Genomic DNA, 19,715 nt, shown 5'->3' with positions numbered 1-19,715 from the left:
ATATTGTATTTTAGTGTGCTACTATATGAATTCTAAGGAATACAATATGTAAGGAATAAAAGAAGCAATAAAAATATGATGAAATATACAGCATGTAGCACATGCATTACAATTGCTACAACAGGCAGAAAAATCATTAAGTGGTTCACCAAGTCCCACAATTTTCAAGTAGTCTGGGGGTGGGGAGTTTGGGAATCACTGTTCTACAGCTTCTAAGCTGACAACTTGGTGGGGGGGAGGGAGAGAGAGACCTGGGCCAAAGAGTATTCCACAGGCAGCTGGATTTTGCTCTGGGAGTACTTGTTGCCAATCAGGGATTCTAAAGGACTAAGAACTAATGCTATGAACTTATAGCAGATGATTAGCCAATTAAAATTCTTTTAACTTACTATTATTATTTTATTATTTATTATTAATTAAATTTATATCCCACCATTCCTCCCAGAAGGACCCCAAGGCAGCAAACAAAATACTAAAAACACTCTACAGCATCTTAAAAATAGACTTTAAAATATATTAAACCAAAACATCTTTAAAAACATATTAAAACAGAAACGTATTAAAACATCTTTAAAAGAAGCTTTAAAAGCAACTTACTACATTTATATGTAAGCAAAACCTCAATATAGATACTATTGAAGATATTGAAGGAAATGTGAGTTACCTTGTAAGTTAGCAAAAGCTACTGTTTGTTGTTAAAAAGAAACAATGAAAACATCTTTAATATTTTCTATGAACAGTAGTATACTGGAAACAAAATAACCTTCAACCTGCACCACTGCTTATCCTTTATTAAAACTGCCTCCCACCAATAAATCAACAGTAATCCTTTATGCAGCTGGGCTGTAAACCCACTGAAACGAGTGGAATTAAGGCTACAATGCTAAAACCAATTACTAGGAAGTAAATCCCATTTAACTTAAATTATTCTTACTTCAAGGAAATGTGCCTAGGACTGTACTGTTAAACATCCTGTGTACAGCACTGCAGACTCTTTTGGTTAAAGCTTTCAAGACCATTACTAAGAAGACTAGAAGTTTCTTTGAAGAAAATTAAGATAATTTGTAGCATCCTTGACACAGATTAGCAAACTCCTAAGTAGTAAAATTGGTTTAGCAGAATTTCCACATGTTCCTGCAAACAAATAGGGCCCACAATGAAATGTTGTGGTATATCCCTTAGGCCTGTGTGTTACCTGTGCATCTGGCTGAGGGGGCTGAGAAAACAAAAGTTCTTCCTGCTGGGAGGAAGAGCGGGATATAAATCAAATAATAAATCAAATAAATAAATAAAAGTTACCATCAAAGATAGGAGTTCCTACTCTAGCTTGGCTCTTTCTTCATGTGCAAAATCTAAAATTTATTTTATAATTTTTGGTTTTGGACATTTATATGTACAAGTCTTATTGCAAGTCACTGGAGTATGAGGGTTATGGATGCAACTTGACTGGAAGGAGGTGTGAGGGGACAATTTAAATACAGTGACCTTTGCTGCAACCTGAGAGGTATTGTGGATTTTTGACTGGGAACCCAAACAAGCCTCAGCTTCAATTCTAAGTTTCAACATTAACAACTTTCAACATCAACAATGGGCTACACTGCAGATCGCTGAAAGCTACTCTTTCTTGCTACTCTCCCAACTTACAATGGAGTAAACTTCACTGCAGGATTGTTGTAAGCTACTCTCCCAGATTTAGCACTCCCAACCTACAACAGGGGTCTAATACCTCAAGACTACACTGCAGGGCTGTTGTAAACCACTCAGAGGCTGACTTACAGCATTCAGTATGAACCACACTGCAACACTGTCATGAACAACTCTCTCCCAGTCACAGCCCTTTCCAACCTGCAGTATAGAGACAATGAACTGTACTTGCTTGGAGCTTTCATTAGCCAGGCATTTTTTAAAAATGATTCATACTAAATACAAACGGTAAGGAAGAGCATGAACCCTTCTCTTTGCTGCTACCTTTTGTGGTTTAAGTGTGGATGAGGTGGCAACACTGATGCCCAGCCTGGCTACATTAAAATCTTGGATTTATCTATTGATTTTTCTGGACAGCTTTTACTTCCATACCTGTGAACATTTGAAAACCACTTCTCAGTATGAACTGTGTGTCTCTTCCTCCATCCTCTTTTTCCAGGATGCCTTCATACTTTTGCAAACTTCAGCGTTCCCCCAAGCCTGTTGATTCCTCTCTTCTGTGTGGATGATGCCATTTTAGCTAAGCAAGGACCAGTACTCAGTGAGTTGTGCTTGCTACTAGTATATACAAGTGGGACCTCCAACAAAATGTTGCAGTGTGGAATGCTGCTGTTAAGGATTCCAGCCACTCCATTAAATTCCCCCTGCCCCCAAATTTGCATTCTCCCACTCCAACAGGCAGTCAAGATCCCAAGGCTACTAAGGTTATTCAGTCCTTACTGAATGGTTTTGGGGGCTCCCATTCATTATGGTTACTTTCTAATTATATTTTGTACTTCTGCAAATCTTGGGGATCCTCTAAGCCTGCTGCTACCTCTCTCTTGTGCATGAGGAGTGTGCCATGTTGGACACATAAGAACACAGCTTGAACATTGAGGGGATGATGCTTCTGCATGTAGCACAACACTCCCTTTCATGAAGCCCACTCCTTGCATACCTATCCCTACTGCTCCCTTCTCTTATTCTGACAATTAATAACCAAAGCCGTTAGACCACATGAAGAACACCTCCAGATTCAACCCTTGGTATATCCACACAAGACTGGGAAAGATTCCCTGTCTGAAACCCTGGAAAACCACTTTCAGTCACTGCAAAGATGCTGAGCTGGGTGGACCAACGGCCTGGCTCTGTATTAGGCCACTTCCTAAATGCCTGTCACGCAACTGCAAAGTAGTCTGAAACATTGCTCAAGCTATTTCCCTACATTAAGGATGGACTGATTTAAAAGAAGGTGATTTAAAAGAAGGCCACTTTAAATTTCTTATTGAAGTTTTCCACTGCTGCTTCATATATTTTGTTCTTTTTAAGTATAATAATTGGTTCGTGTTCATTTATAACTAGAATAAATGCTGTAATTATATACTTTGTGTAATTATATATACACTTGATATCTTTAATAATTTTTAAAAATGGTACATGATGTGCTGGTTATTTAATTGATATTTTTCATTTTGTACATCAGAAATCCTGGTATTTATGGGAAGAACTGTTTGTTTTCATGATATGAAAAAGAAATGCCCTTGTTTGTTTATAAATACTTGTAATTTGGTGTGGAGAAAATTCCAGAGATCATATAATTACAAAATACAGAAATAGGGGTACATAAGATGAAATATCTCCCTAGTATTATACAGGATGGCATATCCTGAAGTCAGAGGCTGGACCTCATTGCCTGTGATGACATACCAGTCCTTTGCCCCTAGCATCAAGGCCATTAACAACAGTATGGGATATGACATGGATAACATTTGACCTAAAATCAATTCCGTGTGATTTTTTTATTTACATTCATGCTATTTTTCTAATTCAGTGTGTTAAACAGAGGTCCAGCGATTCTATTTTCAGACAATGGCTACGTCCACACCCTCTTGGATACTGAGATCTGCAAAAGGGCCTCTTGTGGCATTTCCACCACTCAGGGGAAAGGTGACCCAGGAGACAGCACATACACTAAAACTGGAATGATACAGGGAAGATTGGCATGGCCCCTGCACAAGGATGACACACAAATTTGTGAAGCATTCCATATTTTTAGTTGGATTCCTGCACTGAACAGATGGTTGGACTCAACGGCCTTATAGGCCCCTTCCAACTCTACTATTGCATGATTCTAGGACGTAAGCTGTGGAATGCCCTCCCCACAAAAGTCCATCTAGCACCTTCATTATGTAGTTTTCATAATATGCTGAAGATGCACCCTCTCACACACTAGCCTTTGATATCTGAGATGTGTATTTTAGGATATATCTTATTTTATTTAGGATCCACCCTATTCTCTTTACTGTAGTTTGTTTTAACTGATTTTAATATATTTTTAAATCGTTCTAATGCACCCTGGGACCTCATGGTGAATAGTGAGTGAGAAATCTAATAGGTATAATAACCACAACAAACCATTTTTAAAATGTGTATGAACCATCTCAAGCCTCTCGTTCCTCATGTGTGAAGATGTAAAATTTTCATTTGCCATTTGAACAAACTGTAGTTTTCCAGTTAGTCCACATATGGAAAACTGTGGTTAATACAAACCATATTTAGTCAACAAACCAGAGCTTGATCCTCTTTTGTTAACTATATTGTACAAACCAGTTTTCCATATTCCGATGAAATTAGAAGTTACTGTTTGTTCCAAACTGCAATGGAAGCTTTAAATCTCCTTAGATCCCACATAAAGGAAGAAAAAAAGGAGAAGAGTCACCACGACATGTCCATGTTGCAACAAACTATGGTTTGTTATGTCTGAATGGAGCCAATAACTGTAGAATTAATATGCTTTTTATTCAGATCTAATTTTAACCAGACTATGTTTAAAGAAAAAAAATTACAATAATTTTTTTTTAAAAAAAGTTATAAAAATAGGTTGGGAAGTTTTTTTAGATCACTAATTTCTATCTAATTATACCACAAACAAGCAGCACCCATCAACTCACAAACCATTCTTATCCTGCAATAATCACAGCAAGAATTGGTTGTGCGCATTCACACCTAGAAGGAGAATGCATGAGAAAGCAAGAGATGCTCAATCATGCCCTTGGGCTCAAGATCTATCCAACAGCGGTGGAGCCAGGGGAAAACATACCCAAAATAAGCATAGTGATTTTAGAAGAATGCAAAACTCCAATGGTGATCTATTAGCACTTCACATGAATATTATGGCTACAATAAAGAAATAATGTATGATAACACTACCACTGAATTCCTTGAGCTAACTTGAAAGAATAATAATTTCAGCCTAGGTTACTAGAGCAGCTGAAATTAATCATTTTGAGGGTATTGCTGCAATGACACAGTTCCCTAGACTTAAACCATCCCTGTTATGTGTGCCTCAGACTCCAGGAAATAAATAAACATAATTTTCTTGCTAACTTTTAAACCGTACATGGACCCTTTGTCCAGAGCCCATTATAAGCCCAGCACTATGAAACAACTCCAAACTAATTAAAATTTTGTTTCTAGATTTTCTGATGTCATTTTCCTAGCAAGCTGCCTTCAATCTTTACATATTTTATCAAAAAAAAGTATGTCAAAATAACTCAATTCCAAAAAGGCATCCCGTATCAATAATTGCACATTTGCATCCTGCTTTTCCCAATATTTGCATTAAAAAACCATTATATGATGAGACAATCACAAGAATTCTGCACAAATAAAAAACAACAGATCTTTTAATAAGAACTAAAAGCCATGTCCTTCAAAAATGTTTTTATATCAGTTATCTATTTCAACTGTTAAGTCAAAATACGTATTGGAATTCTGAATCCATCTTGGAAGTGAAAATGATGTGGTTATTAAATATAGCTCTCTGCATAGTATTGTGACACAACCACCGTCTCTTGCATTTTATGTCTTGCGACCTCACTGGGCCCCCGATTAATCATGCAGATTATATATTTTTTTTAATGTAAGTACTTCTAAAAACTGCAGATGGCAAGCACCAATTAAGAGGTACTCTCCCTTTACTCCCACATAGGAGGGGATGCTTCTTCTAAGATGACGCCTAGTACAATACATGCACAGAATATCTAAAAACAAAGGAGGATGTCCAACATTAGTCTTCCTTAGAGCAGTCAATTATTCCAATGAGTCTACTCAGAGTATGACTTAGTTGGATATCACCCAATGCCTACATTACATCAGAACAATCAGTTTTAACTATATGCAAATTTAACTGATAGATTAATAGACTAAAACTCAGAACTTAAGATTTCTTTAACTGGGCAACACCCCTAAAAAAAGGGGGTTGTATCCAGCTAAATCAAATGACTTCTGTGAGCGCAATGGAACTTCCCCTCCCATTTTCGTCTTCTCTTCTCTGTATTCAGTCAAGTGTGTGTATGTGTGTGTGTTTACACCTGCACAACTCATGCAACTGATGAAGTGGGTTCTGGTCCACAAACTTTTATGCAACAAATTTGTTAGTCTACAGACAGCAAGAGGACACTGCTACTAATTCCACAAAAACAACACAATCAGTAGAAACAACAAGAGATATGAGCAATTTGGAAGTGACACTGATTTGGATAAGAAGAGGTCTCATAGTAACTGAAATATCAATGCCAGGCGAATTCTAATTACATAAAATGCTAAAAATTGTACCATACAAATATTTTTTGCCATAGTACAAATTGGTCTAGCAGGCTTTCCCATAGGGGTAACCATTAAGGAAATAATTTTACAACATAATCCTATGCACTTTTACTTATAAATCAGTTCTGCTGTGTTCACTGGTACTTAATCCCAGGTAAATGTACATACACATTATTTACTCCTGAAAAATAAAGTCTTTTGACTTAAGGTATTAACAAAGTGACATTGGCCCAGTCTGAACCTAATGCTAAGCCAAACCATTGCTAAGTGTGAATGTGCAAGCACTCTTTGTAAAAACTGTGGCCACTTGCTCCTCACCCGGCCCTCTCACTGCCAACTCTACCCAGAACTAAGCTATGGTTTTTGGCTTACCATTATGTCCAAATCTGGGCTTTGTCTGAGGAAGTCAAACCACAAGCTCAAATTCAGGCATAATGTTAAGCCAAACCATGGCTTAATTCCAGTGGCGCAACAGCAGGAGGACTGAGGGAGGAGCGAAGTAGCCACAATTTTTATTCTGAGTACCCACACACTCACATGTTCACACTTAGTCTTGGTTTGGTTTAGCTTTAGGTGAAAACCTTGCCATTATCACCACCATTCAAAGTCAACAAACACACCTCAGTTCGTCTCTTACAGCGATTCAAAACCATAGAAAAATTATTCTGCATGCACAAATTTATTCTGCAGAACAAAAAACAATGTAAGGCTTCACATCTGTCACCTGAATTTTACTAATAGAAGATATGTTCTAACTACAGCCTCTTCACACATGACATTTTAACTACGAGTGTATACCTGGACATAAGGTATATACACTTGCTTACATCATATGTATTTTTGCATCATGTGTAAAATGCAATACATGTGTATATTATATGCTAATATGTAGATGCATTGAAGGGTCACAATTGGCAGCATGTTTCAGCAAGATGCAGAAATCACATGCAAGTGTATACATTTTCTTGCTATTACCTTGTAGCTAAAACACTGTATGTGAAATAGCCCTGCCAACCTTACAAATCTAGGCAGAAATCCAAAACTAAAGCTTTTTTTCAGATGCAACTATACTTTGTGTTGTTGTTGTTTTAAAAAAAATGTCTTCAAGATTTGCTTAAAGCTATAGTTATAAGTTTCAGTTTTCTGTCCCAAATACGTGTTGGCTTTGCAGTAATCATAGAATTTTAAAATACCTCATTTCAGCTAATAGTAAAAAAAGTATGTATGGAGCAGTTTTGTGAGTGAGCATGCTCTCAAATATTTTTAAAAGTTATCAGATCTTAATTCTGGTTAAGATGGCTGCCACCAACCAACAGGGAAAGATGACAATACCTGTGAGGGGGAGAAATCATATTCAACTCAGCTTCCACAATAAGCAAAGTTTTTTTCACTGTGCTAACTTTCAGGATTGTATGCCAGGCAGAATGGCTACAAAACATTTTGTTTTTAAAGCTCTCGTACTATTTACCTTGCTGAAATTAATTGCACTTTGCTTTGCAAACTGAAAGAAACACATGGGAACTTTACAACTTGTTAACTCCACCCACCTCCCACTCAAATTTCTCTGCAACAGCAACAGACCAAAGGAACCCTACAATAAACATTTCCCCATAAATAAATTTGAAGAGAACTTAATGGGTACCCCAAGACTGCTTACAGATGGTAATCCTGTTGATGATGATTTTGTAGTAATTGATGTTTCAAGCCTTTCTATCAAGTTTCCTAATGTGATGGGACTCTGATCTGGATCTTTTTCAGATACCTTTGTAATGCTGCACCGTTTTTCTGTTTTCAAATCTGTATCTCCAGGCAAATAAGACACTAGGCGTAGGTCTACTTTCTCAGTTCTATTTCCTACTGCAGACTCTTTGCAAGTGTTAGTTTGTATTTGCTCTGGAGGAAAGGGGACTGGTAATAGGGCAGACATTGTCTCATTGTGTCTAATTTCTATGGAGCCTCCTTCTTGGATCTCTTGAATCAGTTCTGTCCCATTCTCAGGCTCTACCTCCTCTCTGCAGATACCTGTGCCTCTATTCTCCATCATAAACTTGATTTCTTCCTCTGAGTTTTCTTCTGCTGTTAAGAATGATGTTTCAGAATCCACCTCCTTGTCTTCCGCCAAGCAAGTAGTGAGGGAATCAAAATCCAGAAGTTTTGCAGAGTCCTGATGGGTGAATTCTTCTTGGTCTGCTAACACTGAAGAATTGCAGAGCTCAGGGGGTTCCAGGCTGGAGTCGCTCCTTTCAACTTCCTGCAAACAATCAGAGCCATCTTTTGAGCCATTTAAATATTCAGCATTGATCATGGAGGCCAAATCCTGCAGCCTGCGCAGCGGGATGTAGCAGGAGGAAGGGTCTTGGCCATAGGCAGCCTTAGACTGCATGCAGCACCCATTAGGTGGCTCGGGGCTTCGGCTATGACCCTCCCCCCCAAAAGGGCCGTCCCCGTTCTCCGGCACATCTAACGCCAAAGGGCTGGCGCAAGGGGGCAGGCAACCCCTCCTGCTCACTTCGCAGGCTTGATCCATCCTGTGCGGCGGGCATCAACCTGTGAAGCAAACACAGCAACAATGGGGTCAGGAAAACCCTCCAGGGCCTTGTTCTCCAAAATGGCAGCCACTTCTACTACTGCTACTGCTGCTGCTGCTGCTCCTCCTCCTCGGCGGCGGCGGCCCAGCAGCCGCCTCCTGCTCCAGGCTCCGAGGCCGCAAAGAGCCTATAAGGAGCCGGGTGCATGCCTCTTGCCCCGACCCACCACCTTCCAGGCAACATTGGTACAGCCTAATTTTGTATTCACAATACCACAGCATCCATCCTACTGCTGCTTGCCGGGAGCTCAGAAGAGCAGGCCAGGCCAGGCCTGGCTCCCCGTACTCTCCTCCTCGCCCCCCCTCTCCGAAATCTACAGCTGCTGAACGTTTCAGCAAAGGCTTCTGGATCTTCCATCCTCCTTCCCCCGCCTTTTGGTACCACCCGGCTTCTGCACTAGGCCCGACACCGGCTGGCACGCATACCCCCAACCCCGTTTTCAGAGGCCCTCCGGGAGTAGGTTACAACACCCTTGCAAAGTCCGGGTGGAATCTAGCCGCAGAGATCAGTTTCCGCCTTTTTGGAGGACAAGAAAGTATTTCTTGTAATTTACCTGCCCCCTTCCTGTCCGACTCTGCCTCCCTAGTACAGGGCCAAAGTGAAGAGCCGACTTGGCTCCTTAGGGCCCTACCAGCTCCGACTGCGGGCACAGCTTCTGCCAGCCTCTTTCGCTTGCTCGTTCCTTTTCTCGCCCGCGCGCCGCTGCTACACGCGCGTCCACGCTGCTGTCCCCTGTGCGCGCTCGCGCGCGCCCCCTCACTGACTCTTGGGGTTCAGCAGCAGCAAACGCTGCGCTGTCCAATCAGCGCGCGCGCCTGCTCGTCCCTGCGCACGGCCCCCCCTTTGAGCAGCGCACGGCCCCTGCACTTGCAGCTGCCCCCTAGTGCTCATTGCTGCAGCCCCTCCCTGCCCCACCTATTGCTCCTTGCGCTGGGCTCTTAGCCTCTTCCAAAGGGCTGGGGTCGGTTTGCAGTTCGGCCTAGCCTCGGCCTCCCTTCCTTCCTCCCTACGGCACATGGCGCCGCAGCTCTCTTCTCTACCCGCGCTGGACAAGCCCTGCCTTTCTCGCTGCCAGCGCCCAGCACCATCCTTCCCCGCAGCCCAAACAAGTCGTTTCGTACCAAACTATCCAGGCAGGGCGCCGCCTGCGAGACCAGGCCTTTGCTACCTCCCCCGCCAAGCGCTGCAGTGGAAGAGCAAGAGCGAGCAAATATGGTGGCTGTTGAGCTCGCCCACCCACCCACTGGGCAGCTGCCGCCGCCGCCGCCGCCGCTCTCCTTGCCAGCCCGAATAAGGGGAGGGGGAGTCCCTCAGACGCCCCGTGACCATCAGCCACCCGTTAGCCCTGCTTCGGGGTTCTCTCCAACGCACATGGTGCAACTGGTCTAAGCAGCTCCCACCACATCCATGGTAGTGTCCAGGGAAGCCTGAGCGACCTCATAAACCTTGTCCCACCTCAAACGGGGGACAGAAAAGGTGGGAGGGTTTCTCGGTCACTGAGGCTGGGAGCAGGGCGAAGCCAGGCCGTCCCCGTATTCCTGCCCAAACAATGAGGGAAACTAGACAGGTCAGCTTGTTCCCTCGTCTTCCAGCCAACAATGGGGGTGACGATGAATGAAGAAAAGCTCCATCCGTTCTTTCTTCCGCCGCCCCCCTCGCGCCACCTCCACCGATTAACGGGAGGGGAGCCGAACACCTAAAATAAATGGCAGAGCTAGGAGTGAGACTTGGCTGTTCTGTGGTTCCCCACCACCACCACCGGTTCCTGAGTGGGGGCCAAACTCAGTGTTGCTGCGTGAGGGACGCTGGCCAGGGCCAAACTGCGCCCCGGGCACAATTAGGTTCCCATCTATGCAGAAGAAAACCAGGCCGCTCCCCAAACCTTCAGAGAGGGGGAAAGAGTAGGAACCAGTCCCCTGCAAATAACTATCCCTGAACTAGCCCTGGAAAGGGGTTGAAAAGGAGCCTCCTACGCGCTCCTCTTCCTCCCCCACTGGATTGAGTGAAACTTCTCTCGCTTCCCTCTTACCCCGGGCGCTGAAAGGCCAGCCCTCCCCCCTTCTTCTCGTTCCTCTAGCAGTCTAATTGGTCTCCAGGGCTAGCTAGAACGCTGCGCCCGCGCTGTTCCCTGGAGCCAGAGCTGCCTTGGGCGGCTGCAGCTAATGCTGCCGCCGCCGCCTCCTTGTGCGTGTGAGGGCAGCCGGGAACAGAAACTATCCGGAACTCAGCCACAGAATCCGAGCCCCCAGCTCTCGGGTGCTCGCTGGCGAACCCTGCCTTCCCCCGTGCGCCCCGCTTCCTCTACAGGAGGCTCGGCGCCTTCACTTCGGTTAGGAGCGGCGGGCCTTGGTCGTGCGGTGTTCCCTTCGCTTCCTGCTGCATCGCCTGCTTCGCTTGTGGGAGCGAAATGTAGCTGCCCCCGCTCCCCGTCTCCCCAGTGCAACCTGCCTTGTAAAGCACAGCGGCCATTAGAGCCGCCGGGCAAACCAAAGCTTTGCAGGGCAACCCCAGCCCCGCTTCCTCGGTGCAGCAACAGACCCCCGCCAGAAGGAGCTGAAGACGGGAGTGGTTGATTGGCTCGCTCATTCTACCTTGAAATCCTCGCCACAGATGTGTCCTCAAGGAGCCTGAGCTGAGGGAACCGGGATCGCCAGTTTATTGTTGTTTGTTAAATGTCCTCAGCTTCAGCAAAACTCCCCTCCGTCGTTGAATATATGCATTCAGATGCTAACGCTACTAAGGCAAAAAGAGAGCGAGAGCGCAATGGCTGTGGGGCCCAAGGCCATCGTCGTGCTATAGTATCTTCGTTTGTTTGGGATAGCGCTACTAATGGGTAGGGTGTTTTGCAGAGAGAAAAGTGCCTTGTTGAGGAGTTTGCCATCCATGGACAGGCAGGCAAGGTGGAAAAGGGGGGCAGGTGTACACAGAAAGTGGTCAACCTGTTGCATAGCAACCTCTTGGACCAGGCAGGCTAAAATATTAATAGTATACCTAGAGTGAGGAAAAGTGCATCACCTGGCTTCCTTTGCCACAGACTTTTTGAACTAGCCCAGGCAGGTCACTTCAACATCTATTCTGAAACTACTGCAGAATAGTTCCATCCAAATCAGAGAGAGAACAGTGTTGCATTGACTCCTTACATAAGAAGTTACTATAGGGCAGAGGTACTCAAATTTGATCATAATGGGGGCTCCCAAAGTTAAGGGGAACAGCTGCTGGAGCTTTTCACTCAGAGTATTATTTATTAATTCAATTTCTATCCTGTCTTTCCACCCATAGGAGCCCAAGATAGCAACACTGGGCTGTAAAATGGGTCAATGATCTGATGCAGTTAGGCAGCTTCCTACTTTAATAACCAATGATAATGATTTGCTGGGCAGCATTCCCTTTGTCCTTGGCCAGAGTTCAAATGTGTCTAAATAAAAGAGGCTAAGACAAAGAGGAGAAATAGGAGATGTTGAAAGATTCAGGGCAGACAAAAGAAAAGTTATTTGTAACACAGCACATAGTTAAACTATGGAAGTCACTCCTACAAGATGTAGTGATGGCCTCCAACTTGGATGGCTTTAAAAGAGGATTAGGCAAATTCATGGAGGATAAGGCTATCAGTGGCCACTAGCTACTGTGGCTATATTCTATCTCCACTGAATACCGGTTGCTGAGAATCGCAGGTGAGGAGAGTTCTGTTCAAGTTCTGCTTATGGACTTTCCATGGGCACCTGTTCTCACTTTGGCAGCCAGAGTGCTGCCCTGACCCAGCAGGGCTTCTCTTATGTTCTTATGAATTGCATGGATCTTATAAGCCAGTCCTCCTCCCACCCCACTCCACCCCAAAAAACTTGCAGGAAATTGAAATCTGCTCCATTGTTTTGGGGCATAGATAACAGAATAGGAATAAAACCACTCCTTGGTTTTGCAGTGATGAGTGTGTATGTGTTCACATTTTGCTTCCTAACACTGGATAATGATAATAACTTTACATAACTGCTTCACATCATCACCTCAGTAACACACTCTCTCCCTCCCTCCCCCCCCCACTGGAGGGAAAACTGGTGGAAAGTATTGTTAAAGATAAAATAACCAAGCATATAGAAGAGTGAGCTTTGGTGAAGCAGAACCAGCATGGTTTCTGCAAGGATAACTCCTATCTCCCTAATCTAGTAGAGTTCTTTGAGAGTGTCAACAAACATATAGATAGAGATGATCCAGTGGACATAGCATACTTGGACTTTCAAAAAGTTTTCGACAAGGTACTTTACCTAAGCTTAGCAGTCATGGAATAAAAGGAGAGGTCCTCTTGTGGATCAGGACCTGGCTAGGAAACAGAAAATAGAGCAGGAATAAATGGATGGTTCTCCCAGTGGAGAGAGCAGTGAGTTGGCCAAGTTTGCTGATGATATTGAATTGCTGGGGGTTGTTACACCAAAAAATGATTGCAAAGAGCTCCAAAGGACCTCTCCAAAGTGAGTGAATGGGCAGTAAAATGGCAAATGCAATAAATGCAAATGTAAATAAGTGTAAAGTTATGTATATTGGAGCAAAAATTCTTAATTTCACATATGCGCTCATGGGGTCTGAACTGGTGGTGACTGGCCAGGAATGAGACCTTGGGGTTATAGTGGACAGCTCAATGTTGGCCCAATGCGCATCAGCTGTGAAAAAGGCAGATTTAATGCTAAGGATCATTAGGAAAGGTATTGAGAATAAAACTGCTGATATCTTAATGCCATTATATAAATCAATGATGCAGCTGCATTTGGAATGCTAACTACAGTTCTGTTTGCCTCACCTCAAAAAGGATATTGCAGAGCTGGTAAAGGTTCAGAAAAAGGTAACCAAAATGATCAAGTGGATGGAGCAACTCTCCTATGAGGAAAGGTTGCAGCATTTGGGGCATTTTAGTTTAGAGAAAAGGTGAGTAAGAGGTGACATGATAGAACTGTATAAAATATGCATGGCATAGAGAAAGTGGATAGAGAAAAGTTTATCTCATAACACTGGAACTTGTGGACATCCAATGAAGCGGAATGTTGGAAGATTCAGGTCAGACGAAGAAAGTACTTCCTCACATAGTTCATAGTTAAACTATAGAATTTGTTGCCATGAGAGGCAGTGATGGCCATCAGCTTGGATAGATTTAAAGGAAGATTAGACAAATTCATGGAGGGTAGGGCTATAAAGGCTACTAGCCATGGCAGCTATGCTCTACCTCCATAGTCAGAGGCAGTGTGCTTTTGAATGCCAGTTACTGGAAACCACAGGAGGGGAGAGTGCTGTTGTGCTCATGTCCTATTCACAGGCTTCTCTTGGGCGTGTGTTTGGCTGCTGTGTGAACAGGATGCTGGACCAGATGGGCCACTGGCCTGATCTAGCAGGCTCTTATGTTCTTATGAGGGAGAGGTGGGGTTTTCAGCTCCTCAGTGCCTGCCCATGCATCCCTAAGGAAGTGTGCTTCATATTTTTGAGAATTTAGCTGTAAAGCAGAGCAACTATGCTCTGTCCACTACAATTAATATTAAGTGCTTATGAGAAAAAGAGACAACCAAAGATGAAGCTGGTTATTTCTAATCAATGAGCATTATCAGGCCAAGCGGTGTACACACACTCCCGTCTATCCCCTTGTGACTTCACAGAAATGAATTAGGCCTCCGCAGACACTCTTCACCATGTTTTCGTAATGAGTACTGAAGCTAATTGGTATTTGTCCCTGTCTAGCTGCACACCTACTTTTCATGTTTTTCATGGAGGAGGTCAGGACCATAGCCAACGTTTTGCTCCAATCTTGCCTCCCTGGCTCACTTTCTAAGTGATTTCCTCCCTCAGTGATTTGTACTGCCCTTTCCCCTTTTGGTGGCTTCTTTTTACCTCAGCTTTATGCCTGTTTACTCCCTTTGTCCCTTTCCCTCATTTACTCATTCTTACCTCAGGTCTTTGCTCCTTACTTTTACTCTGTCCTTCTTTCTTCAGCCCACCTGCCTCCTATCCTCTACTTCCTGGGCTCCAATTCCATTCATTCTTCTTCCAGTTGTGCCCATTTTTATCTCAGCCAGCTTCTTGGTCTGCAGTAGCTTTACATCTACACAGTTCTTTCCCTATCCAGGCCACAGCTCCTCCTGTCTTTGGGGCCTGTGAGATTTTCCGTTCAGTCCAAAATGCCCTTTCACTTTCCTCAGAGAAACTGCTGTCAGCAATCTATGGGCTTATGCTTCCCCCAAATGTTAGAATGTTTGTGAACATCCACCCCATGTTATTACAGTGACACCACTGAGAACCGGGGACCTGTGATAAATTAGACAGGGAATATAAAACACTTTGTAATTGAAAAACAGTACAGAAAATATTGTTTAAAACCCACAATAATCCTGAGATAATGAAATAAGGCAGTTCCCCTGACTATGACCTCATTCCCTCTTTGTTTCAGCTTTCTATCTCTAAAATGAGTAAACCAGTTGTGCCTTATATTGTTCAGAGCTTTGGTCATTGTCAAGGATCCAGGGAGCTGATCCAGCTGAGCCAAATGCTCCTTGCACTCAGTCCCAGCCCTGGGCTTCTTTGAAAATTCAAGGACAAGTGTATGCTAAAACCAGCTTCCACTCTAGCACCTCACTCAGGAGCTAGGACTTCTGAATAATTTAAGGCAAAACCAGGATGTGAATTTGTCATATATGCCAGTAACCAACACCAACCAATGCTTTGCTGGTGCAGCGCTCTAGGGGTGGCATCTGTGCACAGCAGAAGCCCACCTTGATTAAGAGATGGGAGGGTACTATACCAGAACATACTGCCTCCATCCAAAGCAACGTCACTCCAGCCCTGTAAGTAAGGTCTCCATCTTTCTTTGTGCCTGCCTTATCTTCCAGGCTGTACTTGAGGGCCAGAAAGGCCAGATTGCGGTATGAGAGGTAGGCTCTTGCAAGAGCTCCCCAGTGACCCCCAAGATGAGCTGGACCTGCATCTTCTCCAGGAAAAGGAGAGTGCCAAGCCCCAGAGAACAAAGTATAGCCTTGTCAAGATGGTAGGCTCTTTGTAAGGAATAAAAACCAAGGAAACTAAATTGTTCCAGCTTAGCTGTGGAATGAGCTGAGGAGATGTCAAAATCAGAACTGATGTTGGAGTTACAAGAGATCAGAATATTACCTGCACATGTTTGAGCCAAAGTTATCTAGATTCTATGCAAAGTGAAGACAAAAAATATCCAGAGGTACAACCTTTTAATAGAATAAGGCTTTTTGAGGTTTAGGGTAGAATGACAACCCAAGCCACATGATTTTAAAACAAATCAAAAGTATTCTAGTAAAGTTGAGATTAAAAGTTTAGGGATCAGTTGTGGAAAAAAGAGAATTATGATTGATTTAACACTTACTAGGAATTTTCTGGAGATAGTCTGGCCTAACAGCAGACTGGAATAACTGCAGAATCTATACAATGTACACAGAGATAAGATAGGCTGAACAGCAAGCTCAACATTTTCCCAGACAAGTGTGGCTTTTGTTACAAAGAGCATAGCTTCTTTTCAGTAAACAGATACAAAAATTAAAATACAGAATAAGCACTGGCTTGTTTTCTACATAGTCGTTTGACATTAAATTATGGGGGCATTTGGATGGAACCTTTTCAGGGCTATAAATGTTTTGTTCCCCTAGATTAGAGGAAACCTTTAAGAAAAGTAAATTTTATATTTCAGTTTATCCCAGGAGAATATTCAACAAATAGTGCCTTGTAATGTTCTAGTGCAAAAAAATGCAGGCCTAACACATTTTGCTGCCCAAAGTAGCTGCATCTTTATGCTTTCTGGGAGATGTGCAATATAGCCCATGTGCAACCCAGAGTTGTGCAATTTCATCCTCTCTGTGACATTGCAAGGAATCCTAGGTAGTGCCTCTTGATTAGCACACTCTTTCATTGTCATCCTCAAAAAGCACAGCTAGCTCTAGAAACAACTTGGGTTGTTTGTGCAGGTTTCATCTCTACTTTTATTTATTTGTTTGTATATGATGGCACGTCCTTAGTGCTTTGTTGCAGGGGTAGGTCACATTTTGGCTCTCCAGATGTTGTTGGACTCCAACTTCTTGCAGCCCTAGCAGCATGACTAATGGTCAAGGATGATGAGAGTTGTAGTTCAGCAACATCTAGGAGGGTCACAGGTTTGTCACCCCTGCTTTAAAGAGTACCAACAAAAAGACAGGTTGCCACCTCGAGGAGCTTGCACTCTGAAATTAGACACTGGCAGCAGTAAAGGGAGAGGAGAAACATGGAAATTAGTGTAAATGGGGTGGGGGGGAATGTGTGTTCCATTCAGTTAAATGTATTTCTCCTTAGGTTTAGTAAGTGTATTACTAAAGAAGTAAGTGTATTACAGTATTATACTTACATTGACAGTGATGTCAGTGCAAATAGTTTGCTATCTGTGCCTATCTTGGGTTCTAAGGCTTTTTAGACTTTCAGAACAAAACAGGATTCAGCACAGGGCGCTTATGAGCTCCAGTGTGAATTAAGTCCTCTGTGTTTTAAATCTCTTATTTACAAAATAAGAAACCTATGATTTATGCTAATTTATTTTGCAGATACATTAATAAAGGTCACAAGTCCATTGTATGCCCAGAACACACATGCCCTCATTTTGTAGGGCAGCCTTCCCCAATCTGGTGGCCTCCAGACATTTTGGACTACAACCTCATAATCCCTGACCATTGTCCATGCTGACTGGGGTTGATGAGAGTTGTAGTCCGAAAAATCTGGAAAGTTATCTCAGTGGCAAAGTGATAGCTTTGGTCTGATAATCGCTCAACCACATCACAGAAATTAGGCAGTTGAATTAGGCAGGTTCCTAACTATCCTTGAAAATATTGCTGCAGGTTTAGGAAAACATTTTCTTCAGAGATCAGAAATCTGGGACACACTAAAATGGGTAATTGGTACCCGTCTATGCAGGGGTATGTTTTCTTCATCTCTTTAGGACTTGCTCATTCACAAATCTATATAGAAATAATAATGTGTATATACTACATACACATCACCTCCCAACCAATTTATGGAATATTGTTTAAATGACACCCTTTCTAACCAGCAAACTTTTATTTATTTAAAATATTTACCTACTGCCATTCATCCTATTTAGTTTTCAGGGAGATGTACAACCATACTACAAAACATTATAAAACATATAATAATGTGTTTGAAAATATTATTAAACAACATTAATAAGACAATAAACAAAACCCTTAAAAGCCTAACTAGGAATTATATCAGATTAGAATGAAAGAGTAAATGAAAATGCTTTTGCCTGGTTCCAAAAAGACTGCAATGTAGGGGCTAATTCCTTCGAAAAGGGTAGTCTATAATCAAGAACCACTGCTGAGAAAGCCCTCTCCTTTGTAATTGAGTAACTTACTTCTGATACAGGAGGCTCTTTGAGGAGGGCCTCCACAGAAAAATCATAAAGCACATGACAAACATATTAAATAGGCCAGGGCCCTAGGAGGTGGAGTCGTGCTATATGTTAAAAATATATATCCCTGCACAGAAATACAGGAAGATGAGCTTGGTAGCTCCACCGAGAGTATCTGGATTAAAATTAATGGGGCAAGTAATAGAAGGAATGTGGTGCTTGGAGTCTACTACCGACCACCCAATCAAGGAGAAGACAAGAATGTAACTTTTGAAAAGCAAATTGCCAATGTTTCAAGGTGGCATGATGTAGTAGTAATGGGGGACTTCAATTATCCCAATATCTGTTGGGAGACAAACTCCGCCAAACACGGCCCCTCCAAGAAATTTCTGACTTGTGCTGAAGATAACTTTCTCCTACAGAAAGTGGAGGAAGCGACCAGAGGATCAGCTATCCTGGACTTGATTCTAGCCAATAGAGATGATTTGGTGGATGAAGTGGCAGTTACGGGAACTCTGGGGGAAAGTGACCACACCATACTTGAATTCTTGATTTTAACAGAAGCAAAAGCTGAGAGTAGCCATGCGCGCACCCTGGACTTCAGGAAATCTGATCTTAATAAACTCAGAACAATTGTAAGTATGGTTCCATGGCAAGCGACCCTAATGAGAAAAGGAGTCCAAGATGGGTGGGAGTTTCTAAAAAAGGAAATTCTAAAAGCGCAACGGCAAGCAATTCCAACAAGGAAAAAAGGGGGCAAACAGCAGAAGAAGCCAATGTGGCTTCACAAAAAGCTTAGAGATGACCTGAAAACAAAAAAAGATACATACAGGAAGTGGAAAGAAGGCCAGGCCACAAAGGAAGAGTACAGGCAAGTATCACAGAATTGCAAGGATGGTGTCAGGAAGGCTAAAGCTGAGAATGAGCTGAGGTTAGCGAGGGATGCTAAAAGCAACAAAAAAGCTTTCTTCAGGTATGTCCATAGTAAAAGACAGAGAAATAAATGGTGGTACAGCTACTCAATGAGGATGGCAAAATGATAACAGATGACAAAGAAAAGGCAGAAGTGCTCAATTCCTACTTTGGCTCAGTCTTCTCCCAAAAAAGGGTATGTGACCCTCCCGGGAAACATGAAGTAGAAGGGACAGGATTGAAACTTGAGATTGATAGACAAACTGTCAAGGAATACCTAATCACTTTGAACAAGTTCAAATCTCCCGGCCCGATAAACTGCATCCTAGAGTATTGAAGGAACTGGCTGAAGGACTCTCAGAACCGTTGTCTATTATCTTTACGAAATCGTGGCAGACTGGTGAAGTGCTGGATGACTGGAGGAGAGTTAATGTTGTCCCTATCTTCAAAAAAGGCAAAAAGGAGGAACCAGGGAACTACACACCAGTCAGCCTAAATCAGTCCCTGGAAAAACTTATAAAGCAGTCAATCTGTAA

At 42.9% G+C, this 19,715-nt stretch overlaps 1 protein-coding gene and 1 non-coding gene across 19 annotated transcripts in view; one reads left to right on the top strand and one right to left on the bottom strand.

Annotated features, from left to right (window-relative positions):
- Positions 1 to 11,550, bottom strand: part of NSD1 (nuclear receptor binding SET domain protein 1) — a 99,021-nt gene extending 87,471 nt beyond the window's left edge. For 3 of the 18 annotated variants that reach the window (XM_061617583.1, XM_061617601.1, XM_061617600.1), the window contains exons 1-2: positions 9,433 to 9,603; positions 7,934 to 8,838 (exon numbers count right to left, since the gene is read on the bottom strand). In XM_061617583.1, coding sequence (XP_061473567.1) covers positions 7,934 to 8,818 — 885 coding nt within the window. In that variant the 5' untranslated portion in view covers positions 8,819 to 8,838; positions 9,433 to 9,603. Of the gene's footprint in view, positions 1 to 7,933; positions 8,839 to 9,092; positions 9,252 to 9,304; positions 9,330 to 9,432; positions 9,604 to 9,794; positions 9,975 to 10,000; positions 10,078 to 10,250; positions 10,276 to 10,908; positions 11,234 to 11,470 lie in introns of those variants that run through there. The other 15 variants (XM_061617597.1, XM_061617595.1, XM_061617594.1 and 12 more) reach the window with 15 other exon arrangements.
- On the top strand, positions 3,631 to 3,737 carry LOC133382636 (U6 spliceosomal RNA). The gene has a single exon (XR_009762024.1). It is a non-coding gene; the product is annotated as a U6 spliceosomal RNA (small nuclear RNA).
- Positions 11,551 to 19,715: the final 8,165 nt, after the last annotated feature.

This window comes from Rhineura floridana, chromosome 3, assembly GCF_030035675.1.
Source record: "Rhineura floridana isolate rRhiFlo1 chromosome 3, rRhiFlo1.hap2, whole genome shotgun sequence".
In the NCBI taxonomy this organism is placed as follows: domain Eukaryota; kingdom Metazoa; phylum Chordata; class Lepidosauria; order Squamata; family Rhineuridae; genus Rhineura; species Rhineura floridana.
Note: the sequence above shows the minus strand (reverse complement) of the source record. Positions and strands in the feature narration are given on the sequence as shown.